Raw genomic sequence first — 21,930 nt, 5'->3', positions numbered from 1 at the left:
AATAAAATTAATGACCTAGAATGCACATTCACCTATCAAATTCAAGGTCAAAGCCTTTCAAAAGGTCAATGACCTTTTTTACATTATATACCATACCGTATAATGGTATCTCTGAGATGATAAGGTACATGCTGGTGATCATTGTGTCAAAATGTACAGATTCTTACAAGAAGATCAAATAAAATAAACTTAAGTACCTAGAATGCACATTCACCAATAAAATTCAAGGTCAAAGCTTTTCAAAGGTCAATGACCTATTTACATTATATACCATACTGTATAATGGTATCCCTGCGATGAAAAAGCACAGGTTGGTGATCATGGTGTCAAAATGCACAGATTCTTAACAGAAGATCAAATGGAATAAAATTAAGTACCTAGAATGCACATTCACGCATAAAATTTAAGGCCAAAGGTCAATGACCTTTTATACTACATATACCATATTATATAATTGTATCTCTAAGATAAAACGATGCAGGTTGGTGTTCTTGGTGTCAAAACACGCATATTCTTACAGGAAGATAAAATAAAATTAAGCATCGAGAATGTACATTCACCCATAAAATTCAAGGACAAAGGTCAATGTCCTTTTTAACATGGGATAATAATAATTAATGGTATCTCTGAGATAAAACACAGCAGGTTGGTGATCTTGGTGCCAAAATCCAAAGACTTGTACAAGAAGATTAAACAACACTAAAATAAGTATAAAGAATAAACTTTCACCCTTGAAATCCTAGATCAGAGGAAATATATAATCTATATGATACAAAAATAACCAAAAACAATATCTTTTGTGTTCATATTTTATATCTGAATAATGTTAATAACCATGGCTAATTTGTAATGAAAACATGGAGGTTTCATAATTTCGGTCTGAAATAATGAAGGCCATGGAGAATGTATTTAGGGGTCAGAGGTCAATGAGCCCTTTCCAAAATATCAGTGGAAATTAAGTTTAAAAAGTTGATAACAATAACCAAATAACACTTTTTCATATACTGCGATGCATTGCCAAAAGCACTGAAAAATAAATGAAATCAAGAATATAATTTGAAATGATTTTTATCTTAAGTAGCAGCATTTAATGCATCATTTTATCTAAATCAAAGTTGTCGTGTCTTTTCTCTCCAGCGATAAGCCACTCACCTCAATGCTATAATAAATACTATAAACTATTGAAAATGGATAGGACAGGTCTAACTCTCATGTCACAGCTAGCATCATCTGAGAGCATTTCCAAACAGCAGAGGGATGATGATGATGATGAAATGAAGGCCATCATTAGAGCTGCAGCTTCTGTCATATACATGTAGTAAATTATATATATATCAACTTCAACAAACTAAGGTGAATTCCCGTATTATTAGTACCTTTCATCAGTTCATTGCGAGCTGCCAGAATCGCTTGTGATGCTAATGCTGCAAGACAAAACTTCATATCTGCTCTCTGCCGTACGTCACCCATGATGCTATTTCTACTAGGTATCAGTTTGTACAAGGATCATGTTTTTGGTCCAGAACAACTGATTATTATAATGCACAAATTAGGCATATAACAATGAAGTTCAAAAGGAGATAATAGCTTACAAGTACACATCCACCGACCTAACAAAACTCCTACAGCACCACTTCCAGTTCTTGAGAATCAAGGTGTGCAATTATCAGTAATGATATAGATCCTGGTCTGATATCCCTTGACAGAACGTTAGGCTTTCATTGAATGGGCCAGATCAAAGTCTTGAAAATGTCAGAAGGTTTTCAAGAGTTCAATTACTCTTTGCTGAAGTTGAGACACTTAACTTCATCTATGACAAAAAAGCTGCAGCTCTAATGATTGCCTTATTTTAATTCTTCGTCATTGTCCCTGGCTATATGAAAATGTTCTCGGATGATGCTTGCCATAAGACTTAGGCCTATCCTTTCCATTTACAGATTAAGTTATAGCGTTATAGTATTGATTGTAGCATTTGAGGTTAGTGACCTATTGCTACAGAGAAATTAGCACCTTGATTTAGATTTATAAAATGCATATCTAAATGCTGCTACTTTAGGTAACTTCACCATTGTCACCATTTCAAATTACATCACACATTATTTTTTTTTTACACTTTTGTCAATGCATTACAGTATATTATAAGAAAAAGTGCTATTTGATCCAATTTTACCTCGAACTTGTATTTTGACATCATCATTGGTCAAGGATTCAACTATTGAATTTGTGTTCTTTTTCCACAGAGGTCAGTCTTTTTCCCATCAGAATCACTATACCTACATGCCACAATCACGTTATATCGACCTATTTACTTAAATTCCCTGACGCTATTGACATAGTTGATTGACCTTTAACTCCTAAATATATTTTCCATGGCCATTTTTTATCCTTATTTCTTTCAGAGTGAAATTATTAGACTTCCAAGTGTTCATTACAAATAGTTATCTTTCTTTCTATTATTCACAAATAAAATGTGAATATAATGGATAAATTTCTTTTTTGGGGGAATCATGCATGGATATATAAATATTTATCAACTTTTGACCTTTGACTTTGGATATTGGATTATGTTGAGTCTTTTTTATCTTCTTGCAAAAATTGCTTTTTGACATCAAAATCACCAACATGCAGCGTTTTATCTCAGAGATACCTTTATACGATATATAGCCTATGTAAAAAGGTCACTGACCTTTGACCTTGAACTTTATGGGTTAGTATGCATTCTAGGTAATTAACTTTATCTTATTTGACCTTCCTGTAAGAATCTGGGAATTTTGATACAACGATCACCAACCTGTGCCGTTTCATCTCAGAGATACTATTATACAGTGTGATACATAATGTAAAAAAGGTCATTGACCTTTGAAAGGCTTTTACCTTGAATTTTATAGTTTAATATGCATTCTGGGTACTTAATTCTATTTTATTTGATCTTCCTGTAAGAACCTCTGCATTTTGACACCAAGATCAACAACCTGCACCATTTCATCTCAGAGATACCATTATACCGTATATGGTATACAATGTAAAAAAAAGGTCATTGAGCTTTGAAAGGCTTTGACCTTGAATTTCATTCATTTGGTGAATGAGCATTGTAGGTACTTGATTTGATTTCATTTGATCTTCTTGTAAGAATCTGTGCATTTTGACACCAAGATCACCAACCTGCGCCTTTTCATCTGAGAGATAGCATTATACCGTATATGGTATATGATGTAGAAAAAAGGTCATTGACCTTTGAAAGGCTTTGACCTTGAATTTTATTGTTTAATGTGCATTCTGGTAATTAATTTGATTTTATTTGATCTTCCTGTAAGAACCTCTGCATTTTGACACCTAGATCACCAACCTGCACCTTTTCATCTCAGAGATACCATTATACCGTATATGGTATATAATGTAATAAAGGTCATTGAACTTTGAAGGGCTTTGACCTTGAATTTCATGGGTGAATGAGCATTGTAGGTACTTGATTTGATTTTATTTGATCTTCATGTACGAATCTGTGCATTTTGACACCATGATCACCAACCTGTAATATTTTATCTGGGAGATACCATGATACGGTATATTTAAAAATGTCATTGACCTTTGACCTTGAAAAAAAGCACTTTCCCCAACCCGTATTCCTTCTAACTTTTTTTTGGTAAATGTTGACACCCATACCTACTCAAATCAGTCAAAAAACCATTTCCAATAATTTTATTCCAGTTGGTTACTAATTACGGGATACTATAAAATGATATGTTCCATTCACTTTTTGAGAAAATGAGCAAAATGCGAGTTGTTCCAAAATCGGATCGCGATCAGTCGTAAGGTGTGCAGTGGCCTTAAGTCCCCATTTCATGATACAATCACAATTACAATATATGTCAAAGCTGCTGGTAAGATTTTAATATGCATGACTTTATGCATATCTGGTGACCCTTTCTTGTGCTACTTGACGTAGCCAAATTTGTTATCTTTTATCATAATGGGAGTGAACTTCTTCAGACAAGTAATACATTTTCCATTCAAATGAGAATTCTAATCTAAATAGATTGCTTTTCACAAGAAGCAGAAAGGGATATAAATTGTCGGGCATCTGATTTAGCACAAGAAAAGGTAAAAAGTTGTAATATGAACAGCTAATATAAAACACCTCAAAGATGTGTATTCATGCCATATATGTACCTTGATTCTTTCAAACAATATAATTGTAGTCAATTGTCATCGGAATTTGATGCTATCAATATGACGCTTTTACATTGATTCATATTCTACAGTAGTTACCTCATTCTCTTTCAGTATATGTACTTTAAGAATATATCATATTTCAAATTAATTTGATAAAAGGTTGATGATCAGACATGTTTATCCACAACTTATGCCCTGTTGGATTAGAACAATTCAAGGGCGCTTTTCATGAAGTATCCTTTCAGTGATTTTCACTGACTAATTTCATCTGAACCAATCAGAAGCAAGGATTTCAATAGCTTATAGCAAATAGTCAGTGAAAAATCACTGAATAGTTCTTTAATGAGATGCTCCCTTTTTACATCACAATGCTATTATCAAGACAATTTCCTTGATAATTATCTCTTCTGGATATTATTTTAAATTACATGTACATGTATACTGTACATGTATGTTACGACTGTATTTTCTTCATTCTCATGCAAATTCTACATATATTAGTTTTATTATTGTCATGGGGCTAATTTACACTTGTATTTAATTAAGCAATTAGGTTTCCTTAAACCCCTCCACAAATAAAATAGCTTTTTTTTTTTGCCAATGATTTATCTTTCAATTGTGGAAATGAATTTGAATTGAATTGAATTCAAAGAGAAATCTTGTTGGCCACTTTTTTCCTCACCCGTAGAAGCACAATACCGTAGTCATAGAGTGCGATCTTATTTATTGGATGCGTCTGTGCCGTCTCGGCGTAATACGCTGAAGCGTGTTCCATGTTTCTCTTCACTCCACGTGTTCCCCAAAATAGAGTCTGGGCAATACTGCTCTGTAGTCATGCATTTTGATCATTATATTCAAATATATTCATATTCATTTTGATATATATTCATATATATTGATTTAAACATGTATCAAGGTTTTTGGATATGTCAAAAAATATTCTAATTTTTTGATGTACATGACTTCAATACTGCTCTGAAGTAGTCGATTTTGATAACAATATTCAATAATATTCAAATGATATATTCATATTAATTGACGCATCAAAATATTCAAATATAGTGACAAACTTGAATGCATCAAAAATTGTGGATATGTAAAAAAATAATCAAATTTATTGATTAATTCAAATTTATCAATATAAAGCCAAATTTATTGACATATCCAAATATACCAAGATTCATGAATATACTTAAATATTGTGCAATTGTATGAATTCAAATGTGTTTGTTCTATTTAGTTTGCTCTATTCAGCTTCTAAAAGTTTTCCTTTGACAGTGTGTATACTACAGCCATTTTGAAATAGAAAATAAAAACATGCACATCTGAAGCACCAATTTCTCCACTACAATGCACTCCACTATAATTAGCAAGAGACAAAAGATTGACACAGTTTGGGGTTTAGAAAATCTAAGCATTGCCATTGGTACAATCTTGGCTGAAAATGGGTTACTTTAGGATTACCTTATTCTATTCGAAGTATATTGATGTATTTTCAAATACATGAATATGACAAAAAAATAATTTCATACAGGGATAAGCTTTTTCATTGCTGTGGGTGACTCCCATTATCAATACACTATACTGTGAATCTCAGCACATTCAGCTTGTGTTGCCTTACTTTTGTAATCATTCCTTACATTCATTTTTCAGAGAAAATTGAGATCACTTTATGACTAGCCGCACTACATTTTTTAACATGATCAAGCAGTCTTCATAATACACAGGGCGAGTAATCAGGAATGTGTACCTGTATGGCAGTCAGTTTTGTAACTGGGCCTGTAAAGCCAGAACATGTTAAAACCCATGTGCTAGGAAATATAAGGTCTGAAAAAGCCAGAAAAATCGCATCTCCAAGTAGTACAACCCCAAACTGTGCCATGACCTTTGACCTCTGACCTCCACCAGAGAATACCCACCCGGAGATGAAGGACAGCATAGTCGTACTGAGCGACGGGATCGGCAGGGTTCTGTTCCGCATTGAGGCGATAGAACTCTGCGGCCGCTGCCATGTCTCTCTGCACCCCTGCCGCACCATGGTAATACATGCGAGCTAGATTGAGCTACGATGACGGGATGAATGAAGGGGAGAATGAGGGAGGGAAGGGGGAGGAGAGAGAGGTACAAAGAAAATGATAATGAAATGTAGAAATGGGTCCAGATATGAGTAGAGACAGAGAAGGGAGAGAGAAAGAGAAAGAAATAGGAGAGAGAAGAGTGAGATATGATGTAGAAAAAGGCATCAGAAAGTGCGGATTGGGAAAGATGTATTAAGACAGAGAAGAAGTATTTGGAAGTGAGAGATTGCGGGATGTGTTTAGAGGGGAGGGGAGGAGGTATTGGAAAGATATGGAAAATGAAGAAAGACATGGATGAATTACATGCATTCAAAATTGGAAGAAAAAAGGCAACTTGTTTTCCTAATGAAATTTCTAATACTATCATTTCTTTAAAAAATCTTATCATTGTCATGAAAAGTCCACACCATTCCATATATCACATGCATAATTATTACAACATTCAGTCATGAACTTCTCTGTCATATTGTACAGAATATCAGCGGTTCTCAGCTGGTGGTCTGTGTTCCATTATCAATGTGATCAAGTCATATGAAATTGGGGACAACCTGTACACGTAGGCAATGTCACAGTGTTGCGATTCAAAATGGTATATTTTCTATAATTTACCAAATTTGTTTGACGTCCCCCTTCTTGTTGCGTATTTCAATGACCAAACTTTGGTAGAGCATGATTAAAAACCTCAAATTTTGACTTGAATAGGGCCATGGTTGCCAAAGGTATGGCCAAATGAATGGTGACACAACATTTACTCCTGTGACATTTGCCCTGGTGGCCTGGTCATAATATCTAAGAGGGCATAGGGTTATAGCTAGGATTGTAATAATTTTTGGTTCAGAATGATGTGAAGATAAGGATTAGGGTTTATTTAGTGTTGGATATTATACTTGGCTTAAAAGGCAGATTTTCAATCGGAGCAATTGTCATGGAACAAAATGAATACCCAATAGACCCCATCAAAATCAGGGTACATTAGAATTGTTCCGAACAAGGCAAAAAAGTGATAAAAACCTTTCTGGGTCTACATTTTGAGATCACCAGGAAAAAATTTTCTACATTGTATTTACAGTTTACATTGGATCATATACATATTTCATGGGTTCTTTTTTAGTTTTTTAATATCTCTTGGGGCATTTTGAGGGTGAATTAAGAACCATCCCATATGTAATTTTTCCCTTTTCCAAACAATTTATGAACCAGGCCAATTTACACTCATTTCAACAGGGCTAAGTGGGTATTCACAGGGCTACATCTTAGGCCCCCTTGAACTCTTCGCATCAAATTGGGTTCATCCTCCGCTGGGATATGATATCAAGAAAAATTAAAAAGCAAACAAAAAAGGGTAACGAGACATCACTGATTCTGCACTCGTTTGTTATGTTACTTGAAGATTTTCTTTTTATTCAGATATGTGAGATGGGCCTCAAAGTGAAATTAAGAATGGAGGTGAGCCGCGGAAAATAATTAATGAAGCGACCAAAGTGGGCCTTTGGGGGAAGAAAGTTGAGAAACACTAATGAGCATGCATATATACATGGAGCAATTCTGTAAGCTTCTATTTTCTTTTATGATTAAAGACAAAATGAATGTCAAACTTTTCACCAGCCATGCAATCTACAAACTATTCTCCAAGTTGATTTTTAGTTGATCTTAAATGCAATGAAATTAAGAATTCTTTAAAGACAATACCAAAACTATGACAATTATAGATTATATCACAGTATATGAAAGCATACATGTTTATAATTAGAACATGAATATCAATCATTTTAGCATGCATCTATTTTGTATGTTATAAAAAAAAACATTCAGGCTGTAAAGCAAATTATGCTGAGGACAACAAAAAAGAAAAGGGCAGTTAACACAATTAAATATCACATAAAGAATTAATTATTTCATTGTCACATCATACAATAGGGTCACCTTAATACAAACAAGTATTTGAAAATAAAAAAATAAGCCATTTTGATCTTGATCAGAATTATGACAATATTATCTATCTGAGACTGAAAGGGTTAAGCATTAAAAAACAAGTTCCCGAACTCCCCTTGTTTAGTTTTATGTTCAAGCCTAACTTTACTTCACCAATTTTATAGAGAAAATTCATGCAAATTTATCATCAGATATGAACAGCAATACTCATCTTTAGAAAATCAAGCCTAAATTCATTACCCCTCATAAATTAATAAAGAATGGTGACATATCTCAAGAGAATGGTGTCCCTACCTGTGCATCTGCCACGCCTTGTTTGGCTTGATGTTTGAGCCATTTAAAATAGTCACCACTCTCACCAGTCTGGGTCTGTAGCTGCTGCTCGTCCGTCAGACGTATCGCTTCAAAATGAATCTGGATGGACAAATAATGGTCACAAGAGGGCACTCTTCACTCATTCAGTTTCTTGTGGTCCATACTTTAATAGAGTTATCAACTGCTTGTAATGTTTTATCTTTCTATAAAATATATTGACATTGTGTAGTAGCACTCTTTTTATTATTGTTAAACTATCTATCTATCTATCTATCTATCTATCTATCTATCTATCTATCTATCTATCTATCTATCTATCTATCTATCTATCTATCTATCTATCCATCTATCCATCCATCCGTCCATCCACCCACCCACCCACCCACCTACCTATTTGGCACTTTTATATCATATACACATCTCTCTCTGTTTTTCCACACATCCTGATGATAGCGAATATGCACCATAGTTACTTTCTATACTTACATCATTTTCTGTGTGCTTTGTCCTATCCAACGCGGTTTCCTGAGCAATCTTGTAATAATAGTCTGTATAGAGAGATGAAATGGGATCAAAGATTAGATTCTTGACTGTCACCACCATTGCAAGATCAAGAAAATGTTACACACCTAACTTCTAAAATCCTATACAAATTTGTAGAGTGAGCATAAAGATGGGCATTACATCGGGGGAGGGGGGGGGGGTTTGAGCATAAAAGGCACCAATTTGTGAATCCACCACTGACATACATTATTTAATACATACAATAACTATTTTTCAAATAAGACTTAATAGGGGAAGTTGGTAGAAAATATATATGCAATCCATTGCAAATTACTATCACAACTTTACAATTGATAGACTGATTGTGATTATAGCAAGTTGATTCAAATTTCTGTTTCAAGAAGCAGATCATCAATTGCATCAAAATTTGTTATCAATTTCCAGATTTAGGATTGATATTGGGACCCATAATAGAGTTGCAATTGATCACAACGTTCTTGCAATACCCCATTAGATAATAACGCACAAGAGCATGAATCTGCTTCAAAATGAGAATGGATTGTTCCTTACTGAAAGCATAGTCCATGTCAACGGGGACGCCATCAATGCCTTTGTGATGTTTGTTAGCTAAGGCTAGCATAGCAAGATGATTGCCACCTTGCGCTGCTACCAGCCAGTAGATCATAGCCTGTGTAAATGAATAGAAGAAATAAATTCAAGGCAGATCAGTGAAATAGGACTCAGCACATTTTCAAATATAATAGCTAAAGCTAACAATGTACTAAAGGTGATTACTACCCTTGCGCTGCTACCAGTCAATAGATGAAAGACTGTGTTGATAAACGGAAGAATCAAGTCAAAGTGGATCTGCGAAATATCACTAATTTTTGTTTCATTATCTGTGAATGAAAACATATATATATATATAATAAAGGTAAAGCTTGCATTGGAGAAAGTAAATTCAGAATGTCTCACCTTTGACACGTTTGTCTGTACTCCAAGTCCAGCATTGTATACCGTTGCTAGGAGACTAGCAGCATCCATGTTACCATAGCAACTAGCTTGTCTAAGCCACGGTATATTTCTTTTCATACCTTCAAGGCCTTCCGTCGGCTGTGAATAGAGATCAAAGATTAAGGTGCTAACTGGTAGATGTTAAAATGTAATAATACACATTAGCAAACAAACAAAAAACATTGCAACAGGAAAAAATTGGTATATTTGTGACTTTGAAAGGTGAGTTAGAAAATCATCATCACAAAAATAAACAAATTAGAGCTGATCAAGTCTACTGACAGCTATTTCAGGAAAGAGGAAGGAAAATTAAGCAAATAAGCTCAATAAGCACTAAAAATAAGTATCAAGAAGAATGTTGCAGATGTAAGAAACTTTTTTTGCTGAAAAAATGCATACATATGTTGGGCAATCACATTTTCAAGGAAGTTTGCATGCAAAATCGTTCCAGATTTGCATAGAAAAACTCACGACAACATGGTATTACTGTACTCATGAATAATGAAATTCATAACCACGATGCTCCCATTTAAAAAAGTTCCTTCAATTTCTCGCATCACATCTGGGTCTTGTAACACAAATGTCAGTGATTAATTGTATGCTTGATTTTGCAATTAATTGTACATTGTAGTCAATGCAATCAATCGTAAAAATGTTCTATGATAATTGCTAAGCTTTGTATTACGGGCCCCTGGGTCGTGTTTCATGGAAAGTGTCATTGATTTTCACCGATTTGGGGGCTCTCAGCCAATCGGATGAAAGGATTTTCAGTAGCTTATAACAATACTCGATACTATTTCATTCGTGCAATGCTCCCCTAAATGGGGCCTTACCAGTCTTTGAAGAACATGCTGGTAGAGCTGATGCCCAATCCACTCATGCGTTGCTGCATAGCTGTTGTTTATTACAGCACTTTGTTGCAGCAACCTCCAGAGCCTGAGTTGTCTTCTGGGAGCAGGTTGCTCCCATAATCTGCAAGATTCTTGATCGTCTTCTCCTGCACCAAGGTTATCGGCAAGATATGGAGGATGGCTTGGGCAAGTTACTAAATACAAAAAAATAAAATAAATAAATGAACAGATACTAGCATATGAAGTCTGCTGCATAAAGTTTTGCAATGTGGTAATCGTCAATGGCAGAGGGTTTTTTTTTTTAAGTTTTTTTTTATGGCAAAAGTTTTATGCAACAGGTGTTGTATCAATAAGAAGGAAACCCAAATTTCATGATATTTAGTAAAAGAATATCGAATGACTTGGGTATCCATATGACTTTAACATTAAAATTCAAATATATATGTAAACTATATTTCTTTGACCACGCATAAATAACAAGTGGAGCGCCTCTGACAGTCTCACCTGCATTACGCGATTCAATATACATGTAGCAGCAGTGCTGACTTTGAAAACTACTATCAAATTATTATTTACAAAAAACATCATTCCTATAATGATACAATACTACATTCATTGACCCTAAATAACATTTGGCCTTGATCATGTGACCTAAGACTTGTCAGTGATACTAGATTACCCCAGTGTCCACCCACAATTCATAAACTATATCCATAAACTTTGAAAGTTATGACAGCAATTTAATAATTACCTCCAACACGGCCAAAGTTCATTGACCTTAATGACCTATGACCTTGGACATGTGACATGAAACTCGCACAGGTTACTCTTATGTCCAAGTTTTATGAACTAGAACAAAACATTTCAGAGTTAAGATGGTAATTCAATAAATACGCTGAAAATGGTCAAAGTTCATTGACCTTAAATGACCTTTGAATTTAATTTTTAGTCGTAATGACGTCATAGCAGTCGTACGATTGGCTACGATTTGAAAATGGTTATATTAGTATTCTTTCAATTAATTTTAACCTCAAATAAAATGATATGTTCCATTCACATTTTCAGAAAATGAGTAAAATGCGATTTGTTCCAAAATCGGACCGCGAACAGTCGTAAGGTGTGCGGTGGCCTTTACACGCATTATAAAATCAATGTAAGTTTTCCTGATTCGCAACAACGTGCACAGTATATACAGCACATTATCCACTAGAGCCAGAAATACCTATCCAGTTTAATGGATTTTATTTAGCGAGATGAAAAAAGGCCTGACCTATTAACACTAGGTTGGCCAGAGTGTTACTCGCATGAAATGAAAACTACATAGGAAAAATCATAACCACACAATGCTACATTTAAAATAAAACATTTAGGAGCTTTATATTTCACATCATAACTTGCTGAAAAAAATTCACATTTCAGATTCCATATATCGATGAAATACCTAATGTCAAAACTTTCAAATCTTGCATATATAAAATGTCGAACAGTATCGTCCATAATTCCTTTAAAAATATTTTGATTGAGTTGGAAATAAGGAATATTATCTTCTTTCTAACTGTGAAAGAATGGGAGAAGTTCAAATCATGAAGAAGCCAAAAAAAGATGTTCATTTTATTAAAGGGTATAAATCAAGAAAATACTGATTTTCTTATTTACGAGATAATCCAGGCCCCGTAACACAAAGGTTAGCGATTCATCGCTAAATGAAATTGCCTATCAAAATCCTTGTTGCACGCGAATTTCATTCAGTAGACTGACTAGGAACCAATCAGAATTGTTCTTTCAGATTAGATATCAATTGCTATTAACCTTTGTGTTACGGAGCCCTGATGTATCCATCTACTTCATGCTAGTTCATGTATCATGAATTCGCCCTTGAATATATGTACATGGATTTAATGCGCAACAGTGCCATCTCCCGCTGAACTATAGCCATGCACTTGTGCATTGCTGTGTAAAGATTACTTCCAAAGAGATTTATTTTTATACATTTCAGTTCAATTTACTTAATATGCACATTGACTAGACTTCTTGATATCTTTATATTTGAGTTTGAAGATGTTGAAAACCCTTCTCCATGGATAAATGAAAGTGATCACATTATTTTAATGCCTGAGATATCAGAGGTATAACACAGCTCATAGGCCTAATCTAAATTGGCAATGCGATGAAGTGAACTAAATCACCATTCATTAAATGCAAACAGGCAATTTTTCACCAAGACTTTTGATATATCGTTCATTTTCGCATTTCATATCCAGACAGAATAATTTTCGAAAATTAAACTTGGATAGAAAATCAAAGATGCTGCCAATTTGATGAACAAAACAGATGAATCTTGACCTTCACTTACCCTTCTTGAGTTTGTCTTCATGTTTGAGTTTGAAGATGTCAAAGATCCTCTCCATTGATAGATGAAAGCTGTCACATTGTTGGTAATGCCTTGAGATCTCAGAGGTATAATTCAGATCATCAAATGGAGTTTTTGCAGCCTAAAGTAGGGTAGGAAATAATTTGTATCTTTAGCGGCAATAGAGTACCGGAGTGAGGATGTCACAAAAAACTTTTTTGGCATTTCAGCATTTTTGATACCATATTTTGGTAGCGCATTATAAAAAAAAACCGACTACCAAAATTTGGTGGCAATCTAGTTTTTTTCATTTAAAGGTCTATTTTTATGCAATGTTTAATTATACTGTAAAGGCAAATATCATTCTACCTTATGTATGTAGAATATTGACCTATGTTGTATTAGACGGAATGGTAAAGCCTAACTGGAATTAGATAAAATGGTAAATGGGTCAAATGGCAATTAGACCAAAGGTTCAGTAGACGAACTGGTCGTCTCATAAAGACTCACAACTGTTGTAACTTTGCCATTATTGTAACTACCATTGAATCCTTGACTGTGATTGGCTACTGAGCATTCACCATGGTAGTTGCAATAACGACAAACTTGTAACTCTTTTATATGAAATGGCTCAAGACCGTGTGTGACGAGACCAATGGAATAGACCAAGAAGGCATACAACAAGTGGCAATTAACTCATGCATATTACCTGCTGAGGGTCTATTGCTTGATGTCGCCAGAGTTTAGCCTCTACCATGAAACCGTTGAAAGACCTGACCGCACTGCTGCCCCCAAGGTGATAGAAAGCATCAGTCTCGTTGTAGTGGACATCGTTGGTGTACGTACTCCTCCCCACGAGATGGGTGGATGTGGGCGAGGCCTGGGTAAAGAACTGAATTGACCACTGTAATGGGAAGGGGAGGGTTAAGAATGGATTAAGGAGGGGGGGGTTGGAAATGAAAGGAGGCGGATGGACTGTTAGACATCAGGTAATGATGGCAACTATTAAAGTAGTGAAAGGGTTCTATCTGAGTTGTGCAAAGACATAAAGTAAGATTTTCATAATCATGATATTATACCTGTTTCGGTATTAATTTGGGAGGCTGTAAGCGAGCTTCATCGTACTTGGTCACTCTGCATCAGCACTTCGCCACCTGTCACAGTGGTGTAGGTCTGATGAGCTAGCAGCCTCACAAGTCACAAGAGAAAGCTTTACCCAAATCTGGGGCCCGTTACATAAAGGACCTACAACTGCTGTAACTTTGCCATAATGCAGAGCTGCCAACCTTGTGCAAGCAAAAAAAGGAATCATTATGGCAAAAAAAAGGAATTTCCAACAAAAAAAAGGAATGTGTTAAAACGAACCTTAAAACCACACGCGACAAATATCCAATGCAAAAAGTATGTATGCAGTGAACAATAAAAAAAATTAATCTCTAGGACTAGGCCTAGTCTGGGCTAAGTAACCGAGTGTTACAAATTGGACCCTTAGTCTTGGGCCTGTTTTGACAAAATCTACCAACTTTAATTAAGTCAGTAGCAGGGCTCGAATTAAGAATTGAGAGGGGCAAGGCAATTCTTAAAAGGGCACTTTCAGCTTGGGGCAACCGGCAAAGTGGCCTTGGATGCCCCAAAATTTCAAGGGGCATGAACTATATTCTAAAGGGCATGAAGGCCACTTTTATTCTAGTCAAAAGGGCACCAAGGCAAATTTTTCAAAAAAAGACAAGTAGGACTTTAATTTTGTAGTGCAACCTACTCCGGCACTTCCTTATCAGAGTAAAGATCTGTCGAGAAAAAATTCTTTGAGGGGCACTAAAATCAGTTCTGGTGAACATTTTTAGGGCTCCATTTTTCTGGGGCTACCTTTCCACTTTTAAAATAATACATTGTTTTGTGTTGAGTTTCCTGAAAAACTACCAAATTGTAGACTAAGAGAAATTAAAAAAAAGTTCACATCAATTCAGACTGCTCTTCCCAAGTAATTGTTTTTGCCAAACAATACCCTTTAAAATTAAAGTGTCATAAAATGGAAGTACATGTAACATTCCACAAATATAAAAAAATTATTCATAAATCAATCTAATCTAAAATTCAAATAGATCTAGAAGTTGAAATCATTCCACAAAAGTCCCATCGTAGATCACTTCACGATGTACACAGCTCAGCCTCAATCACACTGCACGCACACTCAATCATCCCCAGCAGTGACAGCACTATAGAGCAGACATCTAGGCCGCCAGAACCGGGAAAGAAATCTTCCCATTCCTGCTAAACTGAATGCTACAGTGCCGACTTTTTTTAAAAATTCCAAAAGCAGTAGGACATCTCTCTAGTATAAATCATGTGTAACTATCAATAAATGTTGAATATCACCCATAATTAGTACTTCAGGGGACAATGAAGAGCTTTCCAAGATCAATACATAATCATCCTCGATCCTTTCGTTGGTCATCGTAAGTTGCCATCTTGGATGACGTCATCATCTTTACAGACGTATTTACCAGTCGCTATACATCGCGATTCGTGCCATGCATGCCGCTCGCATGTTCAACTATAAACGTATATGTACGCGCGCGCTATCAAATTATTAAAGTGCGTTGGAAAACCGGCCGGCGGGCGACTACGCACGCGCAAGTACCAGGCTCATCTCGGGCTCAACACGCACTACACATACATACAATTATGTACACACATTATCAAAATTGTCAAAAAACGTAATTTGAAAAGAAAAACCATAATGCCGTAATTTGAATGAAAAAACGTAATGATTACGGCAAAAACGTAATGGTTGGCAGCTCTGATAATGGCAACTACCACGGTAACAGGACTCAGCAGCCAATCAGAATCAAGGTTTCCATGGTAGTTGCCATAATGGCAAAGTTACAACAGTTGCAACTCTTTATGAAACGGACCCCAGGTAACATTTCATGATTGTGAAGAATGTTTTTCTTTTATTATTTATAGGTAGATTATTTGGGACTTAGTCGTCTGCAGAGTAAAAACAGGCACTCCATCATACAATAGCCCTTTTCTACCCTCCATTTTTAGTACAAAATCAAAGACATAACACAGTAATATGCTTTTCACACTGTATTTCCTTAACCCCATACTATCTGTTTTTTTTATTCACACTGTCTTTCTTAACCCCATACTATTTGCTTAGCCGGGGTTAATGCCTTAATCCCGGACTATCACACAGCTCATGAATATTGATGATTTTACCACACAGAGCGCGATTAACGTGCAATTTCGACTGCTGTGATTGGCTAATGCTTAGCCCCACTTTTCCTTAGCCCAGTTTCGTTTCACACTGCATCTTTTAGCACCGCAATTGTGGTGCTAGCACCACAATAAGCTGGCTAACCCTGCTTTTTTGCAGGGCCAGATAGTACCGTACTATATACCGTGCTAGCCCACATTGCTAAAACGTAGTGTGAAAACGAAGTGGGCTAAGCTTAACATCGGGAAATTGGTGGGGCTAAGACCCCACCTTAGCCCCACCAATTTCCCGGGATTAAGGAAAAAAAGTGCAGTGTGAAAAGCATATAATTCAACTCTCTCACAATCACTAGCTAGTCATTGCGCTAGCATGGTCAACAGCAGAGACCATGGGGGTTGGTAGGGGATCCGTTATACAAAGACCCTTCGGTTCCAGTTGAAAACACTTATTTAGGTAAACCCAAACATTGGCTAGAACCGGCAGCAAAGCAATCTACCACAGGTTCATAGATACCTTTCGACCGTCCTGTATATAGACCATCTGAATCCATTCCTTCAGAGGTAGTGTGATCTTATTCAGCATACTCATGTAAGACTTCTTATCATTCTCTATCTGGACAAACACTTGACCTGGACAAAAACAAAATAAGAATAAGACATTCTTTAATTTGATTCATTTGTGGGGACAGTGATTTTCTGTTTTCCTCTACACAAGAATAGAATTACGAAGTATAAATAGTACATATAAATGTGCCATATAGACAATTTTATTGCCCTAAGCTTGCCCTTAATATCACAAAATTCAAGGCTTCTGATCAAACAATGCAGCGAGTATAGTTATCATATATTCCATGTATTTCATTGTTATAAATATAATCATCATTCTCAGCCTTCAATATATCCATGCGCTTTCATCTAAATGGCCAACGATGCAAAAAAAATAAATATAAAAATATAACCAAATGAATTACTTTACTTATGGGAAGAACAATTCCAAGGCCATTCTTTGATAAGGTATGCAGCACCAAAAGCCTTTATATATCCTTATACTCTTCTTGGTTACCTCATAGTGTTCCCACAAAATTTTCTCAAACCTAGGGCCCGTATTCTGAAGTTGGGTTTCATTCAAACGCTGGTCTAAAGTTGTGGTATAACTATGGAAAGCCTATTGTGACATAAATCTCTAACAGTAGAGGTTCATAGTATCAGCTCATTTGACTCTCAAATCATTCTCAACTGTGTGGGAAGGATGAAATTAGATAATTGTCTTCACCATTTTAGAATAAGGAAAGAGAAAAGCACACCAAAGAAATATACCATGGCCCGTATTCTAAAGTCAGGTTTAACTTAAACTCAGGTTTAAAGTTGTGGTTTAAGTATGGATAGCCAAATGTTACATAAATCACTAACGGTAGAGATATCATATTTCAGCTCATTTGGCTCTCATATCATTCATAGTTGTCTAGGAAGTATAAATAGATGATTGTCTTCACCATCGATGAATCAGGAAAGAGCACAGTAAATATAAGAAATATACAACTTAGTAAACATTTTGACACTTTTGGCTTCCCATAATTTTAACACAGAGTTAGACCATGGTCTATACAATTAAACCTGACTTCAGAATATGGGCCCATGTGAACAAACTTTGACATGTTTGGCTTCCCATAATTTTAACACAGATTTAGAGCATAGACGAGACCCGAGTAGAGAATACGGGCCTAGGTTTCTGACTCACCATCTTGTTTTAAAAAGATTAGCGGGGTGACATATCTATTGGTGTACTGTGTCTTACGATGGATCAGGCTACACAAGGAATGCTTGCAGTAATCAAGAAGGAAGATATATGCCGATATTGTAAATCTGAAGAAAAGAAATTGAAAAGAAATAGTAATTAGCGACTGCAATATGGCATACATATACATGCATACATGTACACAATTTTGTTTGAAAAAAAAAAAAAAATTATTGGAAAAGGTTTTAAGTGGCTCCAGGCTTTATATATATCGTCTAAGATATTGGGTTAGGGATGCACAAGGGTTTTATGTTACAGGTTTAGGGTTCAGTTTAGGATAAGGTAGTGTTAAATCCAAGGTTGAAGTTGATCATTCCACGAGTGTTTGGAATTTACAGCAGAACAACTGCCGCCAAAGCAAATGTCATGGAAATGTTCACAGTATGGTTAGACCTAAAACAAACTGTTTAGATTGATGGAATGAGGAGAAGTTATTGAGGGGTGAAAATGAAAGAAAGAAATGGTTATCTAATAAAGAAACCTCAATGAAACTACAACTTCAATATGCAAGGTAAAAATCACTCATTTGATCAGGATCCATGTCATCTTCTGGGAAGCATTTCATGAAAAGTTTTGTTTCTGGTTTTCACTGACAATTTGTTCTGAGCCAATCAGATGAATGGATTTCAGGAGCTTATAATAGTCAGAGAAAAGTCAGACTATTTGATCAATTAAATACTCGCCTGGTTTACATCAGTGGAGCATCTCATGAAGAGTATTCTCAGTGATTTTCACTGACAAATTTCCTCACATCCAATCAGATACAAGTATTTCAGTAGCTTATAACAAAGAAACATTGACTATTTGTTTCATGAAGTGTTCCCCTATACTCACTTTGGGTTATTGATGTTGGCATCCATGAGCAATCTCAGACCAGGTTCTTTGTAAGGAGCAATGTTTCTTGAGATACCGTGGAAACCACTGTCTAATGCGACGGGAAAGGTCATAAGGTCAACAACCTCTGTAGGATGAAAAAGCGAAGTAAAATCATTAAATCGTACTGTGCATCTAGACACATACTAATAGATTACCAACTGGAAATGCTTGGATGCTTTGGAATTCTCTACCAATCCAACATCGTGATTGTAACAACATTGAGACCCTCAAATTCAAACTAAAGACCCATCTTTTCCAGCAACTTTGTGAATTATGTGTGAAATATTGGGGAGCCGGTGCATATGAACGATTTAAAAAAAAAACATCAATGGCGCTATACAAATGCTGTTCATCATGCTGTTTTCATTAATCTAATCATTTCATTCTGCAAATGAATAAGGAAACTGTGGAAGTCAGCCAGCCCTATAAATTCTGTTTCTTATCAGAGCATTAGAAAAAACCAATAGTAGCTATTCCACTTTTTTCAACATGGATTAGCTTTTTGATTAGCTTTCAACCCTTTCAAAATTGAACGAGCATACAAATATGACCCAACTTGACTGACTCAAAGTAAAATGAGATATATATTTTATGAAAGACTAATAAAAGACAATCTAAATATGTTTTTGTTTCAAGTTAATTTTCATTTTATATTTTACCACTTTGTCCATACCGTAATCTGTCTCCTTACATGTTTACTGGGACTTTTTTGTCAGTATCATCATTGTGAATACTTAACGTGAATTACCATTTTCTTTATTGCACTGTAATATTCCATTCCAACGCCGACTGTATTTCAGCATCATCTCCGCATCCCACGTCAAGCATCCGATGCTATGATGTTTCTTCCTCGGCCTGGCATACGTGGGCAAAACCTGGACGCTATATCTCGCCTTGGCACTGGACAAATCAAAATAGCCCCTCTTCTTGGACCTGAAAGCATCTATACTTAATATCCATACAGACAATTCTATCCTCTCGATGATTTTCACATCCCGGTTCAGGAAATCTGGTTGGTAAACGATGCCGTCGGGTAACTGCAACGACTGAAAAACTCTCCGCGTGTGTTTGGAATGCTCACTGCACAACCAGGTGTGCCGGATTGGGCGAGAGCGTTGGTTGTAGACCGTCCACACCTCGACTTCAACGGCGGCCATCTCGCCCCCCAAGCATTCGTACTCGATCAGAATGACGTTGTTCGGTGGGTAAATGGAAGGGGAGGATTGCACTTGGATGAAGCGGTTATGACGTTTCTTGCTGGTTTCCATGACGACGGAGAGTGTCTGGTATTGGGACGATTGGGCTGGGGGAGAGAGTTTCTCCTGGGTGAAGGTAGGAGCCATCTGGCTGCGGAGCCGTCGGTAGGTCTCGTGGGCGGTCTCATGGGAGGAGTGCTTTAAACTCTCAACGGTTATGAGCTGAAAGAAAAGTACATGTAGTAGAGGATGAGAAAATCAGGGCCTTGTCTATGAAGGCCTGACAACAAAAGCATTAATGGGTGGTGCGTCAAAAAAAATTTGACTGTGACTATATAACGTGACACTTTTAGATTTCCAGTCGGTTGCATATGCAGTAAAACACATGCTCAAGAGGGCACACATTATCCCTTAATAATCAGCGAGGTTAATATGTGTAAGATACCTTGTGAACGTTGGCCCGCGAAAATGACTCTAATTGGGTATTGCAAGAAATGCAAATGGTTTATTTCCAATTGGTCTAATGCCTATTCGTCCAATTACCAACTCGCCTAATATCATTGGTCGACGATCATTTCATCCACTACCCACATGGTCAAATTGCAATTTCGTCCACTCACCAATTGGTCTAATAACCAGTAGGTCCAATTGCCATCTAGTCCATATACCATTTGGTCTAATTGGACTCAGGCCTAATGTTAATTGGGTTTAAATGAATGAAAAGAAAATGGGTATTCGACCAACTGGTTATGAGACGAAATGGTCATAGACGAACTGGTGATTAGACGAAGTGATACGGACCAAATGGTTGTTAGATGAAATGTTGATGGACGGAATGGCATTAGACTAAAAAATGAAGGTAGACCATACATGATGAGTGGACAAGTTGGCAATAGACGAATCGGCAGTTTACCGTGCAAATCAGATTTCATAAAGCTCAAATTGATCTACATACAATGTATCAAATGTAAAATTGAAAAAAAAAATCCAATTGACTTGCAAAAAAAAAAAAAAAACCTTAGAAGAAAAAAAAAATTTTTGTACCTATTCCAGGGAGGGGAAGGGGCTCGTGTGAATACAGATCACTTGACTTGCATTATTAAAGCTAATTATAAAAAATTTAATATGCTTTTTGCTATAAAAGTTTGTATAAGGTGGATGGGCAGAAAAGCTAACTATATTTATATATTGTAACTGCCAAAAAATAATGTAACAGAATCCTTTTGAAATATTTGTAAACAATGTTGGTCTCTTTACAGGATTAAATCTGTCTAATAAACTGAAAATGCCCTCCCAATTCTCTGGATACGTGATGTACATAAAACTGCAACAGCTCAGAGTGCTGAAGTCGTACAAGAATTGAGACAAAGCATAATGTAAAAAAAAAGACAAACTTGCAGTACTAAGTCACAGTTAATTGTGGGCTGTAATACTACACTTATATGGAGGTAAAATTACATGTACCTCCATGATGCAAACTAGGGCAATTCCATAAAATACAGTATGTACATCCGACCCCCTATATGTGGGACCTTCATGAAATTTTCCGTCTCTGATTTCTTGTTCTTTTGACAGTCTGTAATGCTCTCAAATGACCATGACTGGTCAGTTTATGAAGTGAAGT

At 36.0% G+C, this 21,930-nt stretch overlaps 1 protein-coding gene across 1 annotated transcript in view; it reads right to left on the bottom strand.

Moving 5' to 3' along the window:
* The window catches only part of LOC129266335 (protein sel-1 homolog 3-like), a 42,218-nt gene that overhangs the window by 15,821 nt on the left and 4,467 nt on the right, over nt 1–21,930 (bottom strand). Inside the window, exons 2-13 of the mRNA XM_064103562.1 lie at nt 19,859–20,528; nt 19,069–19,195; nt 18,178–18,302; nt 16,954–17,069; nt 13,927–14,121; nt 13,221–13,359; nt 10,850–11,061; nt 9,978–10,115; nt 9,573–9,690; nt 8,985–9,046; nt 8,478–8,597; nt 6,093–6,236 (exon numbers count right to left, since the gene is read on the bottom strand). Of these exons, the coding sequence (XP_063959632.1) occupies nt 6,093–6,236; nt 8,478–8,597; nt 8,985–9,046; nt 9,573–9,690; nt 9,978–10,115; nt 10,850–11,061; nt 13,221–13,359; nt 13,927–14,121; nt 16,954–17,069; nt 18,178–18,302; nt 19,069–19,195; nt 19,859–20,528 (2,166 nt within the window). The remainder of the gene's footprint in view (nt 1–6,092; nt 6,237–8,477; nt 8,598–8,984; nt 9,047–9,572; nt 9,691–9,977; nt 10,116–10,849; nt 11,062–13,220; nt 13,360–13,926; nt 14,122–16,953; nt 17,070–18,177; nt 18,303–19,068; nt 19,196–19,858; nt 20,529–21,930) is intronic.

Source organism: Lytechinus pictus, chromosome 8 (genome assembly GCF_037042905.1).
Source record: "Lytechinus pictus isolate F3 Inbred chromosome 8, Lp3.0, whole genome shotgun sequence".
In the NCBI taxonomy this organism is placed as follows: domain Eukaryota; kingdom Metazoa; phylum Echinodermata; class Echinoidea; order Temnopleuroida; family Toxopneustidae; genus Lytechinus; species Lytechinus pictus.
This window is presented reverse-complemented; position numbering and strand designations above follow the sequence as displayed.